Below are 25,444 nucleotides of genomic sequence, written 5' to 3'. Positions count from 1 at the left end.
AATAGCCCACTCCCTACCTCGTTATCTTATTCTGCCGCTATACAACTTTGTATTTGTTGTTTGTTGGCAACCTTGTTATTTAAGCAGTTTTTGGAACAGATTCCTGTTGGATCGTTCCACAAATTATACCCACCCTGCAGGAGAACCATGCATATTTGCCAAACTGACGCACATGGTTATGTGCATGCTTCAGGTGATAGAAATCTGAATGCACTACCAACATGTAATTATACTTCCCTGTGGATATATTGTCTCACATAACCGGTAATGTACTTTAATGTACTTTTATAACATTCTGGCTTGTAGAGGCGGCGAGATGAACAGTTCCTGATTCAAACACTAATTTCTGCCGTCGGGTTTCCAGGCAACCAATCAGACAACGCAAAAGATAATCAAAGAAAAGCGATGAAGAAATGAAGTTGTTCAAACCTGTCACATGAACTTTCTGAAAGATAAGTAATATTGATCTCAAAGATGAACAAAGTTTAACAATATACATTAAGTTTGAGCAACAAAAGTAAATCAATAAAACAATGCGTGTTACTACCAAAGTGATTCAAGTGAATTTAGACAGCGATCTGGGATGAGTCTGACTAGTTTTAATGTAGCCAATTTACCTCCGCAATGCTTTGAACCAGCGCGTTGGAGTACTCATGGTTTTAGATATGCAATGATCGTTAAACTACTTTTTTTAAAGTGTATGAAGAGGACGCATTGAAATTCATGCTCACCTGACCCAAACTTGAGTCGACTGACATACGTCGCTATAGCCTAGTAAGGGAGGGTTAGTGCTATCTGGAATCATTGGGATGTCCCCCACCCTAAACCATAGTTACAAAATTCCGCTAATTTCAATATATTCCCTGGAGTATTCCCGGAATCAGGAGGGAATAAGCAGGAAATCTGGAATCCTCCAACCAGGTTAACTATTTTAAATTTCAACGGGGTAGGGACGTCCCAAGGATCCCAGATAGCAAGGAAACGATCTGGACTTTGCAGATAGAAATGTAATAAATAGAGAACTGACACACGAATCCATGACATAACCTGTTCTACACAGCTGCTATTTCATTATTTAATATATAAATACCTATCTGCACTATACAACTTCTCCTGAAGAAAAGCATGGCTTGATTCCTGAAGAAAGACACTCACTTTAGTGAAGTAAAGTTTAGAATAAATATGGTTAACATGACTCAACAATTGTTAATGTTTTACAGCAGAAATATCTTACACAGACATGTTTTACATTGAAATAACCTTTTCAACAACCTGTATTTCACATAGTGCAACCAGTTTCAAAAACACTTTTTAAAAGGAGGGCGAGGACAGTACTTTCATAGGAGTATGTTGCACATTTCCTGGATTTCCTTTTCTTCTAATAAAAAGATAGCAAGATCTCATGACATCATTTAAAAGTGAGGAATGACCTCATCAAACACAACAGACAGAGTGTGTGAGATATCGTCCATTCTCTCTTGGACACTGAACATTTGTCTCACTACAGCTCCATTTCCAAACCTCATTTCTAATCTGCATCAGGCTGTTGAAACAATTGATTGAAAGAATTTATGGGTAACATTTAGTCAGACACCACTGAGGACATTGACCACTGATTTGTCAGAGGGGCCACAGTCAGAGGCTCTTGGGAATTAAATATATCGCAGTCACAACAGACAAAATTGAGGTAAGATCTTCCCATACTATAGTCTAATAGTTATTTCAATTTGTCAATGAAATTGATGGCATTCATAACTGGGGGAAATGCCTGTACATGTAGGTTGTGCACCTTAATATTACTATACACAAACAAATAGATCACAGATTTCGGTTCATTGGTCGATATAAGATAGCGAAGCAATATAAAACCATACAGAACCTTGTTTAGTGGCCCATATAATCCCCATAACATCATCAGAAAGGTGTTTTTCTGTTAACTAGTGATTAATGCCGTGAGGTGTTGGGGTGCATTATACCTTCAACTAGAAATTACCACAACCAGAGCCGCATCTCTGGCTGACCACAACCAGAGCCGCATCTCTGGCTGACCACAACCAGAGCCGCATCTCTGGCTGACCACAACCAGAGCCGCATCTCTGGCTGACCACAACCAGAGCCGCATCTATGGCTGACCACAACCAGAGCCGCATCTATGGCTGACCACAACCAGAGCCGTATCAATGGCTGACAACAACCACGCAGTGCACATGTACACCCCTCATGAAAAAGTTCTGCATAAAATACAGAATCAACAAACAGGCTATTGCTTTTTATCAGCCTGTTTATCTTTCACTTCATTCAAATCAAGACCCTAAACTGCCTTGTCTCCCACCACCAAGTCACTAACAACTGCCCCACATAGTCTATTTTTATTTGACCCTGTTAATGCAACATTTTGCATGGTATTTTGCAGGGTTTTCTGTGCAAGAGAGGGTCTGAAGGAGGGTAGATGGATACAAAAGAAATGCTTTCAGTTTCAGGTGATCAACCAACCCATGACATCATGTTGTAGTATGGTTTGCTCCCTGTGTAACCCCTTTCCATGTGGCTGTAAGGTCTACAGACAAGGGAGCATCCTTACAGGGTTGGCATGCACAGCCAGTGACAAATGACACCAAACTTTCCTGGTTTGGTTGGTTGGTTTGTTCAGTGGCGGATACGGTAGAGGGAGCATTGAAATTGAATTGTCTCTAAGCAGGCTCAAGTCCTTATAAATACCTTGTCCTGTGTGTTTATGGCTTGATTCCATTTCGAAGAGACATGGTCAGTCACAAACGCGATCAAACGCCACACTTAGACATATGAGGTGGGGACATACGAGGCACTCAGCATTTTTCAGAGGTGTAGTGAGAGTTATTCAGTGAAATCCTAGTGTATAGAGAAACGTTCGTGATTGACTTCACTGTAACAGATTTGTTTGGGAAGGTCACAATCAGCGACATGCAATGCAGAAAAAACAACAGTTGTCTGCTGTAGTTATAGGACCCAGATATTTCACAGCAAATCATATAAAACATTCAAGAGCCACTAATTCATTATCAAAAGCAACCAACAAACAAAAAAAGACTCCGGAACCACGACATAAGATAATGGGGCATCGTTTGTCTGTATCAAACAACCGCATGATCAGTGAAAGTATTGACATGACAGACAGGCATCACTTTGGATTACAAATGCATTGCTGTGTAACATGAGTTCTAATTTCAATACATTAGAGAACAGAGATACAAGGTCTAATGCTTTTGTCAGGTGACTGTGTATATGGGGAGAGAAAGAGACAGATCGTCAGGATTTAATTCCTTAATTAATCCATGAGAGCCAATATAAATATGACACAGGTGACCACCTCTCCGTGGTTAGAACTTGTTGTTGAACATGAGGCAGTGATTTGTTGTCTCTTTATAAAAAGGTGCTTTCGTCATGTTCAACAAGGCTATTAAGACTCATCGAATGACAGCTGAAAGTTGCATGGGTAATATTGTATTCCAATAGATAGGAAACTTTGTTCTATGGTTTTGCTCCAGTGAGAAGTCTATCACGTGTCTAATGGCTTGCATTGCATCTATATTGCTTTCCAGTAAATTTGACGTGGGAGTGCTAGATCCAAGTATCGTTCTATTAAGCCTGAGAAGAAATGGTAAGACATGGAGCCATTTTAGTTTGGCAATGTGTTAGGTAACACATTCTTCTCCTCCTTGTTACGATTATTAGCATGGGGTTAAAGTTAAGAGAGTAGAAAGTGACTGTTCCAAATGTGTTGCTCCCACAGCACTTGTTTCTTTAGCTACTTGTCTATTTGAAGAAAAAAAATCTAACGTAGTCAATGACTACAACTGGTCAGAAAATTGGTTACCGTGGTTACACAGGCAGCAAATGGGCTTGAGAGCCCTTGGGGTGGGTAGCTTCCAGAATCCAGACTGATTGGGATAAGAGAGGGTGGAGCTCTTCTGGTTTCCTAGGCTACGATAAAGGTAAGGGGGGGGTATCTTATGTGTTTTGCCTTCCGCTTTGGTAAAGCTCCACTGACTTAACGGACTCCCACCTCTAGCCTGGGTAAGGAGGACGCTCTTCAGTCGTTCTCCCTTTAGTTTTGCTGTCAGCAGGCCACGAGCAGGGGGGAGTTTATTTTATGAGAGCTCAAAACCTGTGTTCATACTGATGGCGTAGCGGAGCTTGTCACGCAGGATGCTCTTCTTGCTGTAGTTAGGCAGCTTGAGCAGGTTGAAGCAGGTGGACGAGGTGGGGAGGCGACCGCCTGGTTCCTTCTTCCGGATGGTGAAGAAACCCCGGAGGACGCTGCCTAGGGTGTCCCCAGTGTCCTAGAGAGAGACAGGCGACAGGAGCACACATAAACACACAGTGACCCCAAAGTACTCCCAAGGGACTGACTTCCCAGAGCTATTTTCTTCTTCAACAAAAAGGTAAAAGTTCAATGGAGAGTAGCAGGGGTGCTGGTGTCGGTGTGCTGTCGTAGAGCTGGGACCATAAACCAAAAATGATCGACACCGACCATACTGATCACTTATAGCAGGCATTTTGCGGATATCGTTCATCACGATTAGTAGCCTATGCTACAGAAATGTAAAGTTTGAAATTAAATAAGTTCGCTAATATGGTTTACTGTTACTGGGACAATTGATGGCTACAACTTTTTAAATGTTAAACTGTGGTGCACATTGTTATAAACTTATAGTTTAATTTATTGTTATTGCATCAAATCAGGCAAATTATCATGGTATGGATTTTTTCCCATATCACTGAGCTCCATGTATAAACATCTGACTTTTGACTTATCAGTGTTCTCACCTGATCGTCAGACACCTCCACACAGCGGATGGAGAAAGGGGGCTTGAGGTAGGCAAAACCTAGGAGGGGGGGTCTTGAACAACTGGTGACAAACTGTAAATCAAGAACAACAATGGATGATCACATAACAGTTACAAGTCTCAAACTGGCGCCCCGCAAGTCGATTTAATGCAGCTAAATGAATGAATGGTAAAATAGCATTTTTGTAACATTTGGGGCTGGTTATTACCTTGAGGAACATGGCTCTTTCCTCAGAGGAGAAGTCACTGGACAGGATGTCCCACAGCCAGATGATGACCCGATGGCTGCTGTGGAAACCTCCATAGTAAACTGTGTGTTTCCTGACAACAGGAGAGAGACAGACAGAAAGAGAGACAGAGTGATGGAAAGAGATATAGAGAGAGAGACCATGTCAGCGAGCACCTTCACCTTGGCTTCATCACCTTCTTACAAAGTCAGCGAAACAATCAAATGGGAGATTCACACCATTTGAACACCATGGATTTCAGGATTTCCCTAAAATGTTTGAGAATTGGCACGTTGAAGAGCTGTCGAGTGACAACAGTAGTGACATGTGGAGGGGCTGGTTGGGGTGAAAGGGGTCGAAGGTTACGCACTTGAGGTCGTCCAGGTCGATCTCGGCGTTGTCCCCGGAGACGAGGCGCTGGACCTCGGGGGTGGAGAACATGTGCAGCCACTCGGGGTTGATGATGCTGCGGTATCCTCGGATAAATGCTGCCGTCTGCTCCTTGATCTGCGTGTGCATGCGGAAGTGCGCCATCAGGTGGATGTAGCTGATCCTGCAGCACAGAGAAGGTCAAAGGTGAGGTTACATCAGACTCAGAACACCATGGCAGAGTTTCTAAACCCAGAGGAGCAAACATCAGGTGCACAATTAAGAGCATCCTGTCGGGCTGTATCACCGCCTGGTACGGCAACTGCACCGCCCACAACCGCAGGGCTCTCCAGAGGGTAGTGCGGTCTGCACAACGCATCATGTGCACAACACAATGCCAAAAAAATTATCAAAGACAACAACCTCCCAAGCCACTGCCTGTTCATCCCGCTAACATCCAGAACGCGAGGTCAGTACAGGTGCATCAAAGCTGGGACAGAGACTGAAAAACAGCTTCTATCTCAAGGCCATCAGACTGTTAAACAGCCATCACTAGCACAGAGAGGCTGCTGCCTACATACAGACTTGAAATCATTGGCCACTTTAATAAATGGATCACTAGTCACTTTAATAATGTTTACATGTCTTGCATTACTCATCTCATATGTACTGTATTTTATACCATCCATTGAATCTTCCCTTTGCCACTCTGTCATTGCTTATCCATATATTTATATATTCTTATTCCATTCCTTTACTTAAATTTGTGGGTATTAGGTGGTTGTTGTGGAATTGTTAGATTACTTGTTAGAATTGCTGCACTGTCTGAACTAGAAGCACAAGCATTTCACTACACTCGCAATAACATCTGCTAACCATTTGATTTGATCTCAAGACTTCCGGGAACGCTTGTGAAGCAGACCAGGGTTTAAGAAGTCAATGAGAAAAGGGAAAAATTCTTCCTTGGTTGTTAATTTTCTGAAACTCTAAAGGCACAACCTAGATTTGAGCCGATGTCTTAAGTAGCTGAACATGTTATTACTCCAACCTTGTGAAAGTGACAAACTGACACGTTTTCATTTGTCAAAAACAACTTTATAGCAAAGGAGTGCCTTTGATTTGACGACCTTCACATGCGCAGTTCAGTGAGAGAGGACTGTTAGACCCGATGACGTGTTTCTATGCATGAGCCTTGCTAGCCAACGTCACCATGACATCAGCTACAAGCGTGATCAGGATTTCTATTGCAGAAGCAGTTTCCATCTTCTTACTGTACCGTCTTTGACCATGGGCCTGTCTAGAAACAAACCCCTAGCCCTTCCCTCCTGGACACTTGTGAAATCAACTCAAACTATTTGTCACATGCGCCGAATACAACAAGTGTAGACTTTACCGTGAAATGCTTACTTACAAGCCCTTAACCAACAGTGCAGTTCAAGAAGAGTTGAGAAAATATTTACCAAGTAGACTAAAATAAAAAGTAATAATAAAAAAGAAACAGTGAAGATATGAATGGATTTGATAGGTATAATGAGCAATGCATGTACATCTATTATGCCCTGGCTTGGTAGGACATTCACCTTATTGCTTATACCTATCAGATCCTTTTAGATCTCCACAAGTGTCTGGGGGGAGGGGGACAATAAATACATATTGTATTAGACAAACAATGGTGTGAACATCAAGTGGCATTAACAACTAACATCTGTAAGTTTGGTTCTACAGTATATCAGTGGTTCTCAAACCTCTCCCCTGGGACCGCTAGATGTTTCACAATTTCATTGTAGCTCTGAACCAGCTCACCTGATTCACCTAGTCAAGGGTTTGATGATTAGTTGACAAGCTGAAATCAGGTGTGCTAGCTGTGGAATAGATCAAATACATGGAAAGGGTGGGGGTCCCCGAGAGGTTTGAGAACCACTAGATACTGGATCTGCATCTTACTCACTTGTTTTCGTTGGTGACTTGCATTGTCTTTCCTCCAGGAATCAGCTCGTGACAGACCAGCTGCCAGGAAACATGAAGAGAGTATTAAGAGATTAAAAGAGCAGTTCTGTTTTCCTGCAGAGAAAAAATATAGTTTCTACCTGTCCCATAACGTCCTCGTCATACGATAGTGTCAGTCCCAAATCACCAACATCCCCGTCATAGCGCTGGAAAAGGACAAAACCAAGATCAAACACCTATTTTGAGTCAACTTCCACAACTTGAAGTCAAATTGATCACAAAAAGTAGCGACAAAGCAAAACAAACGTCTCAAATCAAAAGAGCGCAATTATAACCATAAACCGGGGTCGTGTTCAACAGGCACCAAGCGGGAGAAAACGGACTGAAACAGGGAGGGACCACCTGGACTTATCCAATCAGAAACGCTCATTTTCAGTTGCAATTTTTTTTTTTTTTTTTACAACGCTTTCATAATAAACACGGTTTATGCTGTAATACACATGATACCAGGGAATGTATGACTATGGTAGTTGGGGCGGGGGATCTTTCTGACCTTGATGGAGGTGAGGTTCTTGTAGAACTCAGAGTCAAGGGAGGGCAGCTCGTCGATGGAGCTGTAGAAGGTGCTGTGGTGGTGACCCATCACCTGGCTGAGGAAGAAGGAGGCGAAGGGTACGTCCACCACGATACCCTGAAAAACACACACACACGTTGATCTCATGGACTATCAGGCATTGCATCCATAGCTCCAGCTATGAACCGTCGTTACATTTCTCCAGACCCATCCCTCAGTTTTATAGGGGGGAAAGTGGTGGGCAGGGCTTGTGGCTTTAAAAGGAGTCATTCTTGTAAATATATGGCAATTTCACATGACTAACATCCTCTGTGAGTGCAGACACACCTCATACATTGCTTTGCCAAGCATCTTCCCCACAAACTCAAAAAGCTGCAGGTGGTTCTCATGGATGTAGGATGTAGGGGAGGGGTACAACCTCTCGTTGCCACTGGTGGTCTATGGGGTAAAATACATCATCATCAGCAGCAGCATGGTCGACAGAAAATGGCTAAAAGCACCTTGTGAGAGTGAATCTTTCAAAATTATTCAAAAGTATTTGAAACGAGGTCTGGAGAGCAAACCTTAAAGAGGTTGAGTGCCGGGTTGAAGACTTTCTTGATGATCTCTTCCAGGAACTCCTTGAAGACGCCGTCCTGGTCGATTCCGGCCTCGTCCACACCAAGGTCGTTGACAAACTTCACACGGATCACACCTTTGATGGAGTTGACAGGCAACCGGCGGAGTTGGTCATAACCATCCTGAAGAGTGTTCAGGCACAAAGAGTTTGGGTGATCAGTTTGGGCTGAAGTCACAGCCACCATACCTGACTGTATTTGACAACTAGACTCTGTCTCAATCTGTACACTTGAATACAGAATTCATCCTAAGTGGTATTCGAGTGTGGGGGAAAACATGCAACAGATCGATACATCAATTTCATACCTCTAACATCCGTGAGCGGCGAATGGTGATATGGGTGACATGCGGAGACGCGGAGCTTGTCTCCACCAATCCCAAGGTTTCCTTCTCCTTGGTAATAATGTTCCGGAACAGCAGGACCCTCTAAAGTGGGTAGGACAAGATTACAAATGGGGGTGAGACACCATGTACATATTGATAAGGACACGGTACAGTGAAACTACAACTACAGATGCCCCAGAGGGACAATATTCTTTCTGTGCAGACTCACGTTTTTGTGGGGAATGACGTGTGGTATGTACTGCAGTAACAGCTGAGCTCTCCTCTTGCCCTTCTCCAGCTCTTGGAACAAAAGGCTCGGCTTCAGATCCCTGGACATAAGGGGTGAAAGAGTGTGTGTGTGTGCCTTTTTCCAACATCACAATTGTCTCCTACAGATCACATCTGGAACAAATACATAAATCAAATACTTGAGATGGGCCCAATATTTCCCCGGTGTACAGGGTGGACAAAGTTGGCGCTTTTGGCACTAACATTCCATTGGTTTCATTATGGTGGGCAAGCTTCATCAAGCGCACCTCAAGCTTTGAGAGTATTTGACTGCTACTGATCACTAGGATCACCTTATAAGGATTTGGGAAGTGCAGAACAACAAATATGGGAAGTATTGGGGATTAGGATCAGTATGTTTCCGGAGGGGCACTTACTTGCGCAGCCAGTTGTCATCAGGGGAGAACCTCCTCCTGCAGTCCCGCTCATAGAGCACCATCAGCCAGCCGTGAACACTGTGGAACAGGTCCAGCTTCTCCCCCTTGGCATTCTCTGTCACAACAACACACTAAATTAATGCACCCACTCACTAACCCTATCCCCAAACTATTTCTCATGGTGCCGGAACCAGGGATTGGCAATTCTGTCACTGTCAATCAGCTTGACCTTTGAGTTTGACAAGAGTTCCAACAGGGGTAAGAGGCGACTCACCTAAGATGCCGTCCCAGACCATCTTGTACACAAACGTGTTGAGAAACGAGGAGATGGTGACGAGCTCCTCCGTCTTAAATGAGATCTGCTCCTCGTAAACCTCGATGTCATCCAGGATCCTGTGGAAAACATACAGTATAACGTGTCAGTAACTACAGACATCCAGGATCCTGTGGAAGACATACAGTATAACATGTCAGTAACTACAGACATCCAGGATCCTGTGGAAGACATACAGTATAACATGTCAGTAACTACAGACATCCAGGATCCTGTGGAAGACATACAGTATAACGTATGAGTAACTACAGACATCCAGGATCCTGTGGAAGACATACAGTATAACGTGTCAGTAACTACAGACATCCAGGATCCTGTGGAAGACATACAGTATAACGTATGAGTAACTACAGACATCCAGTGGGTCTGGGATACTGCATTTATGTACAGTTTTCCAGACACAGATTAGTATTGAAAGTGCTTCTTAGTCCAGGACTAGATGTAATCTATATGTAGGAAACCCTCCCATACTGGATGTGTCTATCACGTGTCTGTTATATGGTAGCAATTCATGGAGCTCACGTGATGAGGTGTCTGGAGCAGTCACAGAACAGCATGAGCATGGCCAGCAGCTGCTTAGACTCCTCTGTGTCGTTGTTCAGGCACTCCATGAACAGCTTGAGGCCTCCCTGGGGGCCTAGCTCGCAGATGAAGGCCCACAGCTTAGGCAGAAGGTCATCCAGGTAGGTTAGGCCTGAGGGCGACACCGCCGGACACAACATGAGAGAACATACATTGTGTGTGTGTGTGTGCCTCAAATCGCAGGGACTCACCAGTGAGGATTTGCAGTCGTATCTGAGTGAGCGTGGTGAGGGCTGTCTGGTACAGCACACAGATACTGCACACCTTCTGCACCTCAGCAGAGTCCACTCGTCTCCCGCCGACCGGCTTCAAGATGTTGCGCACCGAGGCAGACTTCTGAAACGCCCGCTTAAAGAGGCCTAAGAGAAACCCACATGTCAATCAGAAACCACTCTGACAAGGTTACTTCATTGATAAGGTTTAGTTCATTGTTTTAAAACACAACCTTTAATACAGTGTCTGGATTGATCGACAAAACCCCAGGTAAGTGGGCGAAAAAACTGATAATAGTGTCAAAATAATTAACCCTTGAAATTGATTGATTAAGTGACTGGGAGGAAAACAACAAACTGAAACCAAATTCGACTTACTCTTGACTGGCAGGTTGTTCTGCGACGTGGTAGGCTGTGGTGGAGGCGTGGGCTCTTGGGTCTCAAGCTTTTTGCTGAGGACGTCACTGAAGAGAGTCCGGATCACAGGCATGCCCCACAGGTACTGCAGCTGCTTGGTGACCAGTGGCATCGACTCATTCAGACTGAAGAGGGGGACAGGGTGAGGGAGTTAAGATCCACTTTAAATCCATGACATTCAATGGTTGAGATCCCATTTCATAGCCCGGTCCCATATCTTTTTGTGCCGTTTTGCTCCTATGGTCATTGTCATGAGTTTGGCATGACAATAGGAGTCGACAAGAGAGCAGAAACATATCTTGGATCAGGGTACACCTTTCAGGTTCTGAGGATGTCCCACTGACCCGTAGTCTACAGTTTGGGAAAACCAGCCTAGGACCGGGTGCCAGTGAGTGAGGTTGGATTTCTTCTGGGACACGTATCTCTGGCAGTAGGACAGCATGTCCGTCAGGTCTTTAACAAAGTGGTTGGCCTCCTCCTCCAGGACTTTCTCGTTGAGGTAGCCCAGGTGAATCAGGTTACCTACAGTACAACAGGATGAAACAGAGGCCCCACAGAGCAGCAACCACAAAGAGCTGATTCAGTTTCACAGAGAAAAACAAGAGTGATGCAAAAAAACTCAAACTTGTACACTCACACAAACAGTAGCCCATAGCACATTTCCCAAAATCGGTCCTGCCCCCCCCATCCACTGGGCGCAGGTTTTGTTTTTCCCCTTGCACTACACAGCTGATTCAAATAACCAACTCATCATGAAGCTTTGATTATTTGAGTCAGCTGTGTAGTGCTAGGACAAAAAACAAAACGTGCACCAGGGAGGGCCCCAGGACCGAGTTTGGGAAACCCTGCCCTATAGAAGAGAATTAAAAACTATTGCCATAGAATAGCTATGTGAGGCAGCGTAAAGGACCGTACCCAGCAAGCACAGTGTGTGGCTCCCCTCCAGGCAGACACAGATGTCAACACACTGTTCCTCGCGGCTCAGGAACAGGGTGAACTTCCTCAGCAGGTCGTGGGTCTGTATGGTGGCCATGCACTGCACAGACAAGCGCACACTCAGAGGCTCTCTCATTGTACACGTTATGATGTCTACACAATAAAGGGTGCGTCTGAAATGGCACCCTATACCTTATGTAATGCACTACTTTCGAGCACCCTATTCCCTACATACAGTGCACTAGGTAGAGAATAGGGTGCCATTTCTTCATGTGAGTGTCTACCTCTGGGGTGATGGTGTTGATGTGGGAGACGACAGCTGGGACAGACATGATGTGGATGAGAAGAGACCTCAGCAGGTTGTCAGAGAAGTGAGCAGCAATGACAGGTCTATAAAATAAAGACAAGTTACACTAATGGCTCCCAAAGCTTCTTTGGCTCTGAGCATTCTAAAACGGTAACCAAGCAGATCATACACTATGATAAGATAGGACTTAATTCTCCATGAAGCTAAAACAGGAATATTTTCTTACTACAAACCCTGTTACTGAGAGGGAACGTGAGCTAGCTGAACCCTGGGAATCTACTGTAATAGGTCTGCTCCAGGCTCTAGTGATGCAGAGACAATTGATCCATTGTGGTTAAATGGGGATTAGAGCACTCCCAACAACCACTCACCTTAATGCCAACGTGAATACTGCTGTGAGTGTGCCCTTGGTAAGAGAGGGTCTGGAGCGCGCCAATCCGTTGGTGAGTAGTATCTACCAGGGAATCCAAAGGTGACAGGTCACACATTTTATTTTTTATTTATATTGCATAAACAACCAATACACGTCAACAACCAGGGTTGGGGTCAATTCCATTTCAGTTCCAGTCAATTCAAAAAGTAAGACAAAATTCTAATTCTTCCTAATTGAAAAGCATTAAAGAGAATATGAATTAGAATGTGTACTTCCTGAATTGACTGGAATTTAAATTGAATTGACCACAACCCTGTTAACATCATAATAATCGTTCCAAAAGGCCTGGGGAAAAGATGGAAGATGCCACGTGTGTAACTGTACCTGCAGTATTGAATAAAATCCCTTTTGATTGAGATGCCCCATGATGTTCTCACAGATCCGGGTCAACGCTGGTCTGAGGGCCTCTCCTAGAACAGAGGGGAAAAAATGTGGATTCCACTTTGTGTCTTTTTTTCTTTCAATATCAAGACACTTGTGATAATAGAGGATGTGTGTGCACTGCAGCAGTGGTTTGACCTGAGACTGACCTTTCCCTCTCACTATCTTCCAGGTTGACGTGTCTGTGAAGGTCACCAGCATGGTAAGGTACAAAGTCACCAGCTTATTGTCCTGCAGGATGTCAGGCTACAGGAGAAGGAAGGGAGAGGTAAAGTTACAATTTTGACATTTCAATATTTAAAATTATACACCTGTTATTTTATAGAAGGTTATTATCCTAAGTATTAATATTTACCTTTAATTTTTTCAGAAAATTACAGGAGACCCACAGAACATCTTTGATCTGCTTTATCCATGGGATGGTGAGGTCTTTGGAAAGGGCCAGTGACACATACCAAACCTGATAACCAAGAACACAGTCACAGAGTCAATCACACTCTGGGTTCATAAAAAATCTGTAATCACTGATGATCAATAATAATCATACTCACTTTGGGCTCATTTTCAACCTCCATGCTACCAAGAATGGAGCGACAAAGCTTCTCAAACCTCTGCGTAGAAAAAAACATCATAGTTCGTTAGTTAAATGTAGACTAAGCAATCTTCAGTAATCTCAAGTACTATATTGATACATAATCATTGAAATGCCTTTCAGTTCGTAAGTAAATAAAAGACATCCTCCAGTAAGAGACAATTAAAACATTCAAATCAGTTATAACAATGTACAAAACATATTTTTATATATTATCAGTGAGGGTAAAGTGTAGGGGTTAAAGAAACTCACCAGCTTATCCTCTTGACAAAAAATGAATAACAACTTCCGAGCAATTTTAAAAATTGATAGTGCATTTCTTTTTGTTGTTCCGACATCTTGAAAGAAGTCATCAACCTCTTTCCTGGTCAGAAAGAGAGAGAATTCACACATTGAGTCTCACGAAAGATTATATGTCCTCCTAAAGCATAATGGCAAGTATTGCTTGTAAAGCTAACCTTATTTGCTTCTGGAGTTTGCAGCGACAGAGGAATCTCCTGACCAGCGCTTGAATCAGAGTGGCTGCTCTCTCCCTCTCTTTGTACCCCTTCCTCTCCTCACGTGCCTGCCTGGCTTTGTCCAGGAACTCAGACTTGGAACTCTGAGTTGCACTAAACATTGTGCACCCCTAAGATCAGGCAAAATTGACAGATTTAGTTGCTGCAGAAACACAATAGTGATGAATATTCAAGGACAAATTCACTTATCAGTATTCTCTGTGGGAAAAGGGGAAGGGGGGAAAACAATAACATGACTTAGATCTAGCCGTACACTGCAATAGAATAAGAATACATTCAAATGAATGTAATGACATCACACACAGAAAACAATAGCACAAAAACAGGACATGGTGTGTTATACCTGTGTTTTTCTCTGGTGATCTTGGCTTGACCTTTGCAACTATGCGCTATGTTTCTGCAGTCATTTGAACATCCTCGAAATCCAAGTTTCCAGAAACCCTTCGAGAGCTATAGCTGCGCTTTGGTTAGCCCAGCAAAAGCGGATCAATGTGTCATCTCTATGAAAATAACACATAAAGAACATATGTAACGAGTTAACCCATCATTACAACTTTGAGACCATTTAAGCTAGCTAGCCAGCCAACGTTAGCCAAATTGTGGATGGTCTGTCTGGTCTCAAACAATGACACGTTCCTAATTTAGTTACAGTAGAAAGCTAGCAAGCTAACAACATAAACATTTTAATCCATGACAAACTAACATTGTGGTACAAATCAAGAGTAACAGTTAGCTATACTAGCTAGATAACTACTAGACCCGACAAATAACTCGCTAGCTTGTTGTAGCCAACAATCTACTGTATTATGGTTTACGTTAGCTAGCCGCTGATTAGCATAGCAGGCTAACGTTAGCTAGCTACTTCGTCACCACCAATTGACTTAGCTTCTTGTCAACGCATTTTACGAACGTGAAAAGCTAGGTAAAACACTACTCAACAAGAACTTGCCGTTCACTGTCAATGACACCCCCATAAAGTAGAGGCCTTAGGCTGTTTCAAAATGTAAACAATAACAAGAGATCCGTGATTGCAGCCATTAATCCTTGCACTTTCGCACTGAAAACATTCCAAGTGGGGTGTATTTTTCTGAGAGTAAACAATTTACATGATCTTTTCCATATTGATGTACACTGAAATTATGTTTGTAAGAATTATTATTTTGTCTAAACTGGATCTATTCAATTGAAGCTTTTGATCCAATTCATAGAACTATGGATATGAATTTAAATCTAAAGAAAATGGGGGAGCTATTATTGGTTACTCATTTCCGGAGTGAAAGCTAATTAATGACGTATGGCCACAGATAGTTATGAATGGGCTTGTTCGATATTTACAGCCGACAGTGCAGGCGACTGCCGACTGACTGATCTAAAAATCACCTTGCATCTTAAATAACGAGTCAGTATTATTTGTAGATCAGTCAGTCTGTCGCAGATTACCCCTGATAAATCACGGTTTGATGCTCTTGAACACGGCCAATCGCATTGGTATGGCCCAATTCCAAATGGATCCATACACCCTGCACCCACTTGTGGCGATCTGAGATTTGACAGGTGCACCCAATATGGTAATACCTCAACCTTATCCTCTGATAGACTATGCTGTGTTGTCATGTATTGCTGCCTTGCTATCTTAGGTATCGCTTTATGTAGTGTTGTCTCCCTTGTCGTGATGTGTGTTTTGTCCTATATTTATATTTTATTTATTTTTTAATCCCAGCCCCCGTCCCAGCAGGAGACCTTTTGGTAGGCCATCAACGTAAATAAGAATGTGTTCTTAACTGACTTGCCTAATTAAATAAAGGTTAAATACAAATAAATAAAATACAACAAAAAAATCTGTCAGCTCTCCACAAGTGCATAGGGTCCAGGAGTCCATTTGGGATTGGACCGTTGACTGTCCAACATGCTCTTTTCTTGATTAACGCCCTATAAAGAATTAACTTGTTCGACATTGCAGTCTGACTGATCTACAAAGATAAAAAATAACTACTCATTATAACTAGTCAGTCGGTCACAATTTACATACTCCAACCAGAAGCCATGGATTACAGGCAACATCCGCACTGAGCTAAAGGGTAGAGCTGCCGCTTTCAAAGAGCGGGACTCTAACCTGGAAGCTTATAAGAAATCCCGCTATGCCCTCCAACAAACCATCAAACAGGCAAAGCGTCAATACAGGACTAAGATCGAATATTACTACACCGGCTCCGACACTCGTCAGATGTGGCAGGGCTTGCAAACTATTACAGACTACAAAGGGAAGCACAGCCGCGAGCTGCCCAGTGACACGAGCCTACCAGACAAGCTAAATTACTTCTATGCTCGCTTCAAGGCAAGTAACACTGAAACATGCATGAGAGAATCAGCTGTTCCGGACGACTGTGTGATCACGCTCTCCGCAGCCGATGTGAGTAAGACCTTTAAACAGGTCAGCATTCACAAGGCCACAGTGCCAGATGGATTACCAGGACGTGTACTCCGAGCATGCGCTGACCAACTGGCAAGTGTCTTCACTGACATTGTAACACCAACATGTTTCAAGCAGACCACCATAGTCCCTGTGCCCAAGAACACTAAGGTGACCTGCCTAAATGATTACCGACCCCAAGCACTCACGTCTGTAGCCATGAAGTGCTTTGAAAGGCTGGTCATGGCTCACAACACCATTATCCCAGAAACCCTAGACCAATTTGCATACCACCCCAACAGATCCACAGATGATGCAATCTCTATTGCACTCCACACTGCCTGTTCCCACCTGGACAAAAGGAACACCTATGTGAGAATGCTATTCATTGACTACAGCTCAGCGTTCAACACCATAGTTCCCTCAAAGCTCATCACTAAGCTAAGAACCCTGGGACTAAACACCTCCCTCTGCAACTGGATCCTGGACTTCCTGACCGGCCGCCCCCAGGTGGTAAGGGTAGGTAACAACACATCCGCCACGCTGATCCTCAACACGGGGGACCCTCAGGGGTGCGTGCTCAGCTGACCTGTACTCCCTGTTCACTCATGACTGCATGGCCAGGCACGACTTCAACACCATCAGTAAGTTTGCCGATGAAACAACAGTGGTAGGCCTGATCACCGACAACGATGAGACAGCCTATAGGGAGGAAGTCAGAGACCTGGCCGTGTGGTGCCAGGATAACAACCTCTCCCTCAACGTGATCAAGACAATGGAGATGATTGTGGACTACAGGAAAAGGATGACCGAGCACGCCCCCATTCTCATCGACGGGGCTGTAGTGGAGCAGGTTGAGAGCTTCAAGTTCCTTGGTGTTCACATCACCAACAAAATATCATGGTCCAAACACACCAAGACAATCGCGAAGAGGGCACGACAAAGCCTATTCCCCCTCAGGAGACTGAAAATATTTGGCATGGGTCCTCAGATCCTCAAAAAGATCTACAGCTGCATCATCGAGAGCATCCTGGCTGGTTGCATCACTGCCTGGTATGGCAACTGCTCGGCCTCCGACTGCAAGGCATTACAGAGGGTAGTGCGTACAGCCCAGTACATCACTGGGGCCAAGCTTCCTGCCATTCAGGACCTCTATACCAGGCAGTGTCAGAGGAAGGCCCTAAAAATTGTCAAAGACTCCAGCCACCCTAGTCATAGACTGAGCTCTCTGCTACCGCACGGCAAGTGGTACCAGAGCACCAAGTCTAGGTCCAAAAGGCTTCTACCCTTAACAGCTTCTACCCCCAAGCCATAAGATTCCTGAACAGCTAATCAATAATCAAATGACTACCCAGACTATCTGCAAATCCCCCCTATTTTACGCAGCTGCTACTCTCTGTTTATTATCTATGCATCGTCACTTTAACTCTGCCTACATGTACAGTACATATTACCTCAATTACCTTGACTAACCAGAGCCCCCGCACATTGATTGACTCTGTACCGGTACCCCCTGTATATAGCCTCACTAGTTATTTTACTGCTGTTATTTGTTACTTTTATTTCTTATTTTTAGTTATCTATTTTTTACTCAACATTTATTTTTCTTACAACTGAATTGTTGGTTAAGGGTTTGTAAGTAAGCATTTCACTGTAAGGTCTACAGACCTGTTGTATTCGGCGCATGTGACAAAAACAATTTGATTTGAATTTACCATGATAGATTACGGTTTTGATCCTCTCGAACATGGCCAATGACCTGGTGAATATTCTACTTTGTGTTGAAGAAGTGTTTCAGTGTATTGTTAAGAACAATACATGTTATAAACTTTAGAGAAAATAAGCAAAATGGGCCATTGCACCATTTTAACCAATTCCGTCAACTAATTTAGTAATGAATGATGAGACAAAATGCAGGGTAAATTAAAAGGGAAAATTATTAATTTGTTGGTGCGCACAGTCCCTACCTATAATGACGTCATCAATTGTTTGCTGGTCCGGAAGCAGGTGATTCTTGGGGCTGGTGCTCGTCGAATTCCGAAGTCTGTTGGGGGGTTCTATGGTAAATATGACTGAACAATGTTGTTTTAAAAGACACTTTCGGAATAGAAAACAATTGAATAAATCATCACTAATTGGTGAAATGTCGACGTATTTGTCCGTTTTGCCTAAGTTAGCTAGCTAACGTTTAGCCGTCTTTGGTTCAGGTCTCCTAGCTAGCTAACGTTAGCTAGCTAACCGGAACTCTTAGCAAACGTTACGTTTACTTTAGCGCAATAATGTAGGCGAGCTTACCGTTACTCCAAAGACCTTATTGCTAATTTTGGACTGTACCACTAGTATGCACTCTTATGTGATACTAGGGAAACTGTGTTTCCATAACTCGGGCTGACAGGAGGATTTTTGAACAGGGCCTGTATTAACTTATCATAAACCTCGGGGCTTTGTTTTTTTTTTTTTTATGCCGATGACGACGACTCTGTCAGGGTTTCAACTTACTCTCAGAATAGTAGGGTACACAAGGTGCAATTACGATTTTTTTTGTGCATCAGCACTTTATCTTATGTCACTCACTCAATTAGCCATGTCAACTAACAATTTTTAGATTGGTAAATTAGTCTAGCCAGCTATCCAAACGTGTAGTAGTAATGGCAGAATACTGACCGTGCTCAGGGGCCCTGACCTCCATGGGGCCCCCATTGATTTTGTTAGTCACTCTCACTCAGATCATTAACATGGCATAAGCAATGGCAAATGTGAATAATAGCAGGTAATTAGCTTTAAAACTGCAAAAATTACTCTCCGCCCCATAGCAAAATGTTTATAATATAGGACATTAACTTTCTCTCTGCTGTCAAGAGGGGGGGGGGGGGCGAATAAAGTGTTTTGCCCACGAGGTGGGGTGCCCAACCAAATCTTGCTTAGGGCCCCCAAGAGGCTAGGGCCGGCCCAGAATCAGTTACCCAACCAAGAAGGGGACCCCTACTTACCCACATGAGCCTCCTCTCCTCCTCCCATCTGATGATTACCAGAGTGGGCTCATGAGGCCACCTGTGGTTGGTGGTGAGGAGTTACAGTTCACCGTAAGCCATTGTTATGTAAATTACAACTGAAAAGTACCAGTGGCCTGGCTTTGGCCGCAAGTGAGAGCGGGTCCGCCGAAGCCATGTCGCCCGGCCCGCGTAGATGAAAACAGAGAAGTCTTAAATCGAGTTAAGCAGAAAATAGACGCCTTTGCAGCCTGAAGGGAGAATGTTTTATGTCTGAACCGGTCCACGGGGGTACGAGTGTATAGCCGGCTGCATAGATTCCCTTTGGACGGTAAGATTAAACGACTCAATATCACCATCAGCCGGCCTTTGGGCTAGTTAAGACCGAGCATTTGGGCACTTAACAGTCCCCCGGGTAGAAAATACCTTAATCAATAAACGCTAAAGGTCGTTAGCGTCTATGAATGGGGTACGCCTAGTTATGCTTTAGTTAGATCACTGTAAAGGATATCATGGGCGTTTTGTAGAATATAAAGTGCTGGTTTTGTCAGTCTTTGTCCGTCTGAACTCACCAGAACAAAAGTTAACTGCCATTCGGGGTGTGTAAGTGGCAGGGCAACTAACTGGGCAAGACAAGTCATAGTTGTAAGAATTGATAATCATATTGGTCCTACCTATCTAGCTAGCTAATCCTTTCCGATCCCAAATCCATAAGGGCAATTTAGAGTTAAAGGCTTGGTGTCAATGTGGGATTGAATGGACTAGTTTTCCAAAGCTGACCTGTCCATGCGGCTCATTGTCCTGTTTGCCATCTTGACACCTGACTTGGGGGTGTTTTGTGCCCCCGTCACAGGAAGAGATGTCAGGAGAGAGCGTGGTGAGCTCGGCAGTGCCGGCGGCTACAACCCGGACCACCTCCTTCAAGGGCTCCAGTCCCAGCTCCAAGTATGTGAAGCTAAACGTGGGCGGGGCGCTCTACTACACCACCATGCAGACCCTCACCAAGCAGGACACCATGCTCAAGGCCATGTTCAGCGGCAGGATGGAAGTCCTCACAGACAGTGAAGGTACTGTATCTGTCAGACCTCCATGGCACCACTCATTTCAGATACATTTGGCGGTAGTGAGAGTGAGGAGTCTTTAACACCTGTATTATTACCGCCACACCAGTGGTCACGAGTCATAAAGGCAGTCCAATTCCACGTGATCGGTTAGTCACGGTAATTAGGCTTCTCCAAGCTCTGATGCCGCTGATGGTCCTTAGTAGCCTACCAAACTTGCTAACTGCCTGGCACTCTATTGTCCCTCTAATCACTTTGACATCAATGCAAATGTATTTTGAAAATCTAATTAAACACTTCATGAGAACCCATGAGCTCATATTGCGCAACATTTCTGTAGGCTATGCAATTGTACAACAAAACACAGTGATAGCCTCTACTGAAAGGAGGAGGATCCGATCAGCTTTCTATAGGCTAGGCCTACTATATTTATTTCTCAACTTTCCTAATATTAAGCACATTGTTTATCTTTACAACAGGAGTATAGCCTACCTGGCTGGCACGAAAATGAACCACAGGAAAAGCGTCCTCAATTCGCTATTTATGTGCATAGATGACATGTATTTTTTCCCGTTGCCCCTGTTTCGAGACAGGTGCATGATAATGGTCCATTCTAAATCAAAACAAATTTCTTACATATTATTTAGTATATGTAAATCAAGAATAGACTGATGGGTGACAATATTAGCCTATCACTTGAGTTATATATCACAGAATAAGAAACTGCCTTTTTTTGCGACTTTTTCGAATCATAGTCGCACACCTCATGTAGTCTAGCCCATAGGCCTATATGTTTTGATAAGGTTAGTATCACATCTAAAGTGGCCAAATAACTTCTTAAAATTAAGCAGATTAATCTGCTTTACAAGGAGTGTAGAGGCTAACTGGAATACATAAGCAGCACATGAGTTTTAAGTTTGGGGAAGATCATTTTCACCATAAAAATGCATCTTTATAATAAAAGCATTACATGCAAAATCGCAGGGTGCATTACAGCCACAAAGGGGATGCCACCATGAAATTCGAGGCATTATCAAGTGCTTGTCAAATTGTGAATGAGAGACTAATGAAGTGTGTACAACTTGCACAAAAAACAAAGGCAAGCTTTTTTCAAGTCATCATTCGTCGCATCATGCAGCCTTACAATGTATTAAAAATCAAAACATATTGCCAAACATTTGTATCATAACTAAAGTTAAATTTAACCATATAGGAGTACCTGTTTCTTTGTTAACCGCTCAACACAGAATAGCCGCATATGCGCACTCCATCAAATCGTTTGGATAAATGTTTTATTTTATTCAGCTTTGTTCAATTGTATTTTTCATACTGTAAAATAATGCCATGGAATTCTAGGCAAATCTTGTCTGCTAAATGAACTAGTGTAGCCCACAGCCATATCAGGACCTAACATGAGAACAACTCATAATATGCTATTCTGTTCTTCTGAAATGGACTACATTTTCTTCATATCATGCTTCTTTAGACCTGTCTAAAACAAATAATGGATTCATTGTGAAGGTGTAGGCTATATTACATGGATTTATTAGACTTTTTAAAACGTAGATGTTTCAAAGGTCTGCATCAATGGCTTATAGGCTATGTGTGGAAGCCAGGAGATGCTAAATGTGTTTGTTAATTAACGGTGAATTACCGTGAGACCGACAGTTATTTGCTTGACAATCACCGGCTGACGATGATGACAACTGGTGGTTGTCCCTGTCCAGGCTGGATCCTGATTGACCGGTGTGGGAAACACTTTGGGACGATTCTGAACTACCTTAGAGACGGGGCTGTGCCGCTCCCAGAGAGTCGTCGGGAGACTGAGGAGCTGATGGCTGAGGCCAAATACTATCTGGTCCAGGGCCTGGCTGATGAGTGTCAGGCTGCCCTGCAGGTACCGTCACCCTCGGGACTGCTCGTTTCTCCTCTCACTCTTTACCCCTTTTCACACTACTGAGCTGAGCCAAACTGCACTGCACAGGTTTGGTTATGCATCGACCATAGTTGCTTGAACCGTGCTGGAAAGGACATGTCAAAAGGAAAATATCAGAGCCAATACTGTTTGGGTTGGCACAATGGTGTGAAATGGTCAGTCTCATCCCTCCACCCCCACTCTTCAACTAGCTCTACCTCCCACTGCCACTACATTCTACACATACACCGTTACGGGCCCAGCCAACTCACTCAATCTGCATCTATCTGTTAGAGGACTTATGTTAAAAATCATCCATTCTAGCTCAAATCTGTCTTTACCATTCAAGTATTTTTATTGGTGTTCTAGAACAAAGAGTCATACGAGCCGTTCTGTAAAGTTCCTCTGGTGACATCATTGAAGGAAGAACAGAGACTCATCGCCACCTCTAATAAGGTATTGTTGACCAAGTCACGCATCAGAGTGAAGGACACGCCCAGTATTTACTTGAGAAGATCTAGTCTCACGTATTCAATTCTGACTGACGTTTTCCTGTTTTGGGTCTACATAGCCCACTGTCAAACTCTTATACAACAGAAGCAACAACAAATACTCCTACACCAGGTGAGAGATTCTTACATCTATTAAAGACGTGTAAATGATGAATGTAAAGTGAAAAATGTATGGTTTAAGTGCAGTCCACATCCCAGGCTGACTACATTGTAGCCAGCTGCCAGATCTCACAACGCCTGGATAAGTGTTTAACATCACCTAACCACATCATATGATATAGCAATCTGATGTCCGACTGCATAGTCGATGACGTGGCAAACAATAGGTGGTTACTGTGCGACAGCAATTACGTGGCTGCAGTCTAGTTGGCGTGGAACGCGACCTCTTATCATCACTAACCAGGCTTCCCCATCCTTCCCTCCATGCAGTAACTCTGACGACAACATGCTGAAGAACATTGAGCTGTTTGACAAGCTGTCGCTGCGCTTCAACAACCGTGTGCTCTTCATCAAGGATGTGATCGGCGACGAGATCTGCTGCTGGTCCTTCTACGGTCAGGGACGCAAGATCGCTGAGGTGTGCTGCACCTCCATCGTCTACGCCACAGAGAAGAAGCAGACCAAGGTAATGCAAAAAAAAATCACTCTGCAATGGCATATAATCTTAAGATATTTTATTGAACACAGACTCAGCACCTACATGTCTCTGGCTTCAAGGCTCTGAAGGTAGAACACCTCTAGTAAACTACCCCAATTTGGGAGTTTGTTGTCGCTAGCCTGCTGTTAGATTACTGTAGAAAAGTATACTTTAATATGCCATTGGGACATTTTCTTTGCTACACAGTACAGGCATTCTTGGCATTCAGATACCATAATGACCAGGCAGACCTAAATACATAAACCCCTTCCTCTCCAGGTGGAATTCCCTGAGGCACGAATCTACGAGGAGACCCTCAACATCCTGCTGTATGAGTCCCAGGATGGGAGGGGTCCTGACAACGCTCTGCTGGAGGCTACAGGGGGTGCCGCTGGCCGCTCGCACCACCTGGACGAGGACGAGGAGCGCATTGACAGGGTCCGCAGGATCCACGTCAAGCGGCCCGACGATCGCACACACCACCACCAGTAACCCCTGACTGACCACCCCCCTTGACCATCCAAAGCCCAGCCCATCCCTGGATGTCTGATCCTGGACTCTCAGTGGACCATGTGTGTGCCTTACTTCCAGCGCCTCGCTCTCTCTTCTTCTCTCACCAGTCCCCCACAGCGGGAGCCCACTGCTGAGGAGAGACGAGTGGAGACTTTGTGTGTAGTGGTGAAGTTGTTTCATGTAGTACTCTGAGGAAGAATTCCTGAGTCATCCAACATTTTGGGGTGTTTAGTGTCTCAGAGGCTGGTGGAGGCCGAGTTAGGAGGTGATTGGATTTTCTACTATGTGTGAATGTGAATTGGATTATGAATGGGACGTCAATTGTGTGGAATGGAATTGTCAGTGGTTATACTGGAGGGAATTAAAATGTCAGCATCATGCATTTGTCTTTGGTCCTTGCTTTGTTGCAGCAAGAAGAACAAGAATCATTACGCCTGTTGCTGAGTGTCTGGATATTTGAAGTGTATGGAGACACTATAATGGCAGTCAATCAGGTGTTCTACAAAAACAGTCCACCAGGGGGCATTATTGAAACAATCTGAGACAGGCCGCTATCAATTTCCAATTAAATCGTTGTATTTTCCTTTTGCCCCATTCTGTGAATATCGGTTGAATCAAAATATCATACAATCGAGTACCTCCACTCTCCCACAACCTCTTTTTTTAATGAATAGGATTTCCCATTTAATGCAATGTCCCTTCATGCCATGTAAGTGATTGTTTAAAAGGAGACAACTTGAGCTGTGGTGTGAAGTGTTATCTGGGCTGAAAGAGCTCCAAGGCTGAAATTAATGTCTGAAACCAGAGCTCAACCCAAGGAGGGCTTTTAACAGGCAGAGAAATTAGATCTGTTAACCGTACATCTACACACTGTGTCCCCTTTTAACAAACACAGTACTTGTAGATTCATCTGTACAATTGTACCACAAAATGTTTTACATATATTTATACATACCTTATAACAAATAAAACATTTCTACAAGAATGTTTGCGTTTACTCTTATTTGAAGTGTAAAATGATGGTACATGTTGCGAAATCGATCAATGATTCCTATACAAGAGTAGCCTGATGGTTTGATATAGTGCAAAGAAATGTAGTTGACTATTTTAGAGAGCAATGCATTCTGCTCTCATTCAACAGTGC

At 43.6% G+C, this 25,444-nt stretch overlaps 2 protein-coding genes across 2 annotated transcripts; one reads left to right on the top strand and one right to left on the bottom strand.

The window, feature by feature from the left end:
- Positions 1–1,061: 1,061 nt before the first annotated feature.
- On the bottom strand, positions 1,062–14,757 carry LOC120049707 (ubiquitin-protein ligase E3B-like). Its single transcript, XM_038996101.1, has 27 exons — positions 14,606–14,757; positions 14,203–14,372; positions 13,997–14,108; positions 13,704–13,763; positions 13,508–13,612; positions 13,302–13,398; positions 13,096–13,181; positions 12,710–12,792; positions 12,316–12,421; positions 12,011–12,131; positions 11,440–11,617; positions 11,057–11,220; positions 10,658–10,825; positions 10,407–10,578; positions 9,825–9,943; positions 9,551–9,665; positions 9,115–9,214; positions 8,868–8,987; positions 8,507–8,683; positions 8,271–8,381; positions 7,923–8,060; positions 7,510–7,575; positions 7,371–7,429; positions 5,424–5,606; positions 5,036–5,147; positions 4,807–4,899; positions 1,062–4,319 (listed from the first exon to the last, which is right to left on the bottom strand). Exons 2-27 carry the CDS (start codon positions 14,361–14,363, stop codon positions 4,128–4,130), a joined length of 3,198 nt encoding a protein of 1,065 aa, XP_038852029.1. The 5' UTR covers positions 14,364–14,372; positions 14,606–14,757; the 3' UTR covers positions 1,062–4,127.
- Positions 14,758–18,652: 3,895 nt separating this feature from the next.
- On the top strand, positions 18,653–25,285 carry kctd10 (potassium channel tetramerization domain containing 10). Its single transcript, XM_038995981.1, has 7 exons — positions 18,653–18,734; positions 20,516–20,729; positions 22,451–22,620; positions 23,008–23,094; positions 23,210–23,262; positions 23,580–23,775; positions 24,067–25,285. Exons 1-7 carry the CDS (start codon positions 18,732–18,734, stop codon positions 24,277–24,279), a joined length of 936 nt encoding a protein of 311 aa, XP_038851909.1. The 5' UTR covers positions 18,653–18,731; the 3' UTR covers positions 24,280–25,285.
- Positions 25,286–25,444: the final 159 nt, after the last annotated feature.

This window comes from Salvelinus namaycush, chromosome 1 (genome assembly GCF_016432855.1).
Source record: "Salvelinus namaycush isolate Seneca chromosome 1, SaNama_1.0, whole genome shotgun sequence".
Classification (NCBI taxonomy): Eukaryota; Metazoa; Chordata; class Actinopteri; order Salmoniformes; family Salmonidae; genus Salvelinus; species Salvelinus namaycush.
This window is presented reverse-complemented; position numbering and strand designations above follow the sequence as displayed.

Excerpts from the sequence above, each read along its gene's own strand:
- LOC120049707 (XM_038996101.1), bottom strand. The coding sequence starts at position 14,363 with ATGTTTAGTGCAACTCAGAGTTCCAAGTCTGAGTTCCTGGACAAAGCC. Across the intron at positions 9,215-9,550 it reads GATGACAACTGGCTGCGCAA|GGATCTGAAGCCGAGCCTTT; the intron begins GTAAGTGCCCCT and ends CCTTATGTCCAG. Across the intron at positions 8,382-8,506 it reads CGGCACTCAACCTCTTTAAG|ACCACCAGTGGCAACGAGAG; the intron begins GTTTGCTCTCCA and ends TTTACCCCATAG.
- kctd10 (XM_038995981.1), top strand. Across the intron at positions 20,730-22,450 it reads AGTCCTCACAGACAGTGAAG|GCTGGATCCTGATTGACCGG; the intron begins GTACTGTATCTG and ends GTCCCTGTCCAG. Across the intron at positions 23,095-23,209 it reads TCATCGCCACCTCTAATAAG|CCCACTGTCAAACTCTTATA; the intron begins GTATTGTTGACC and ends GGGTCTACATAG.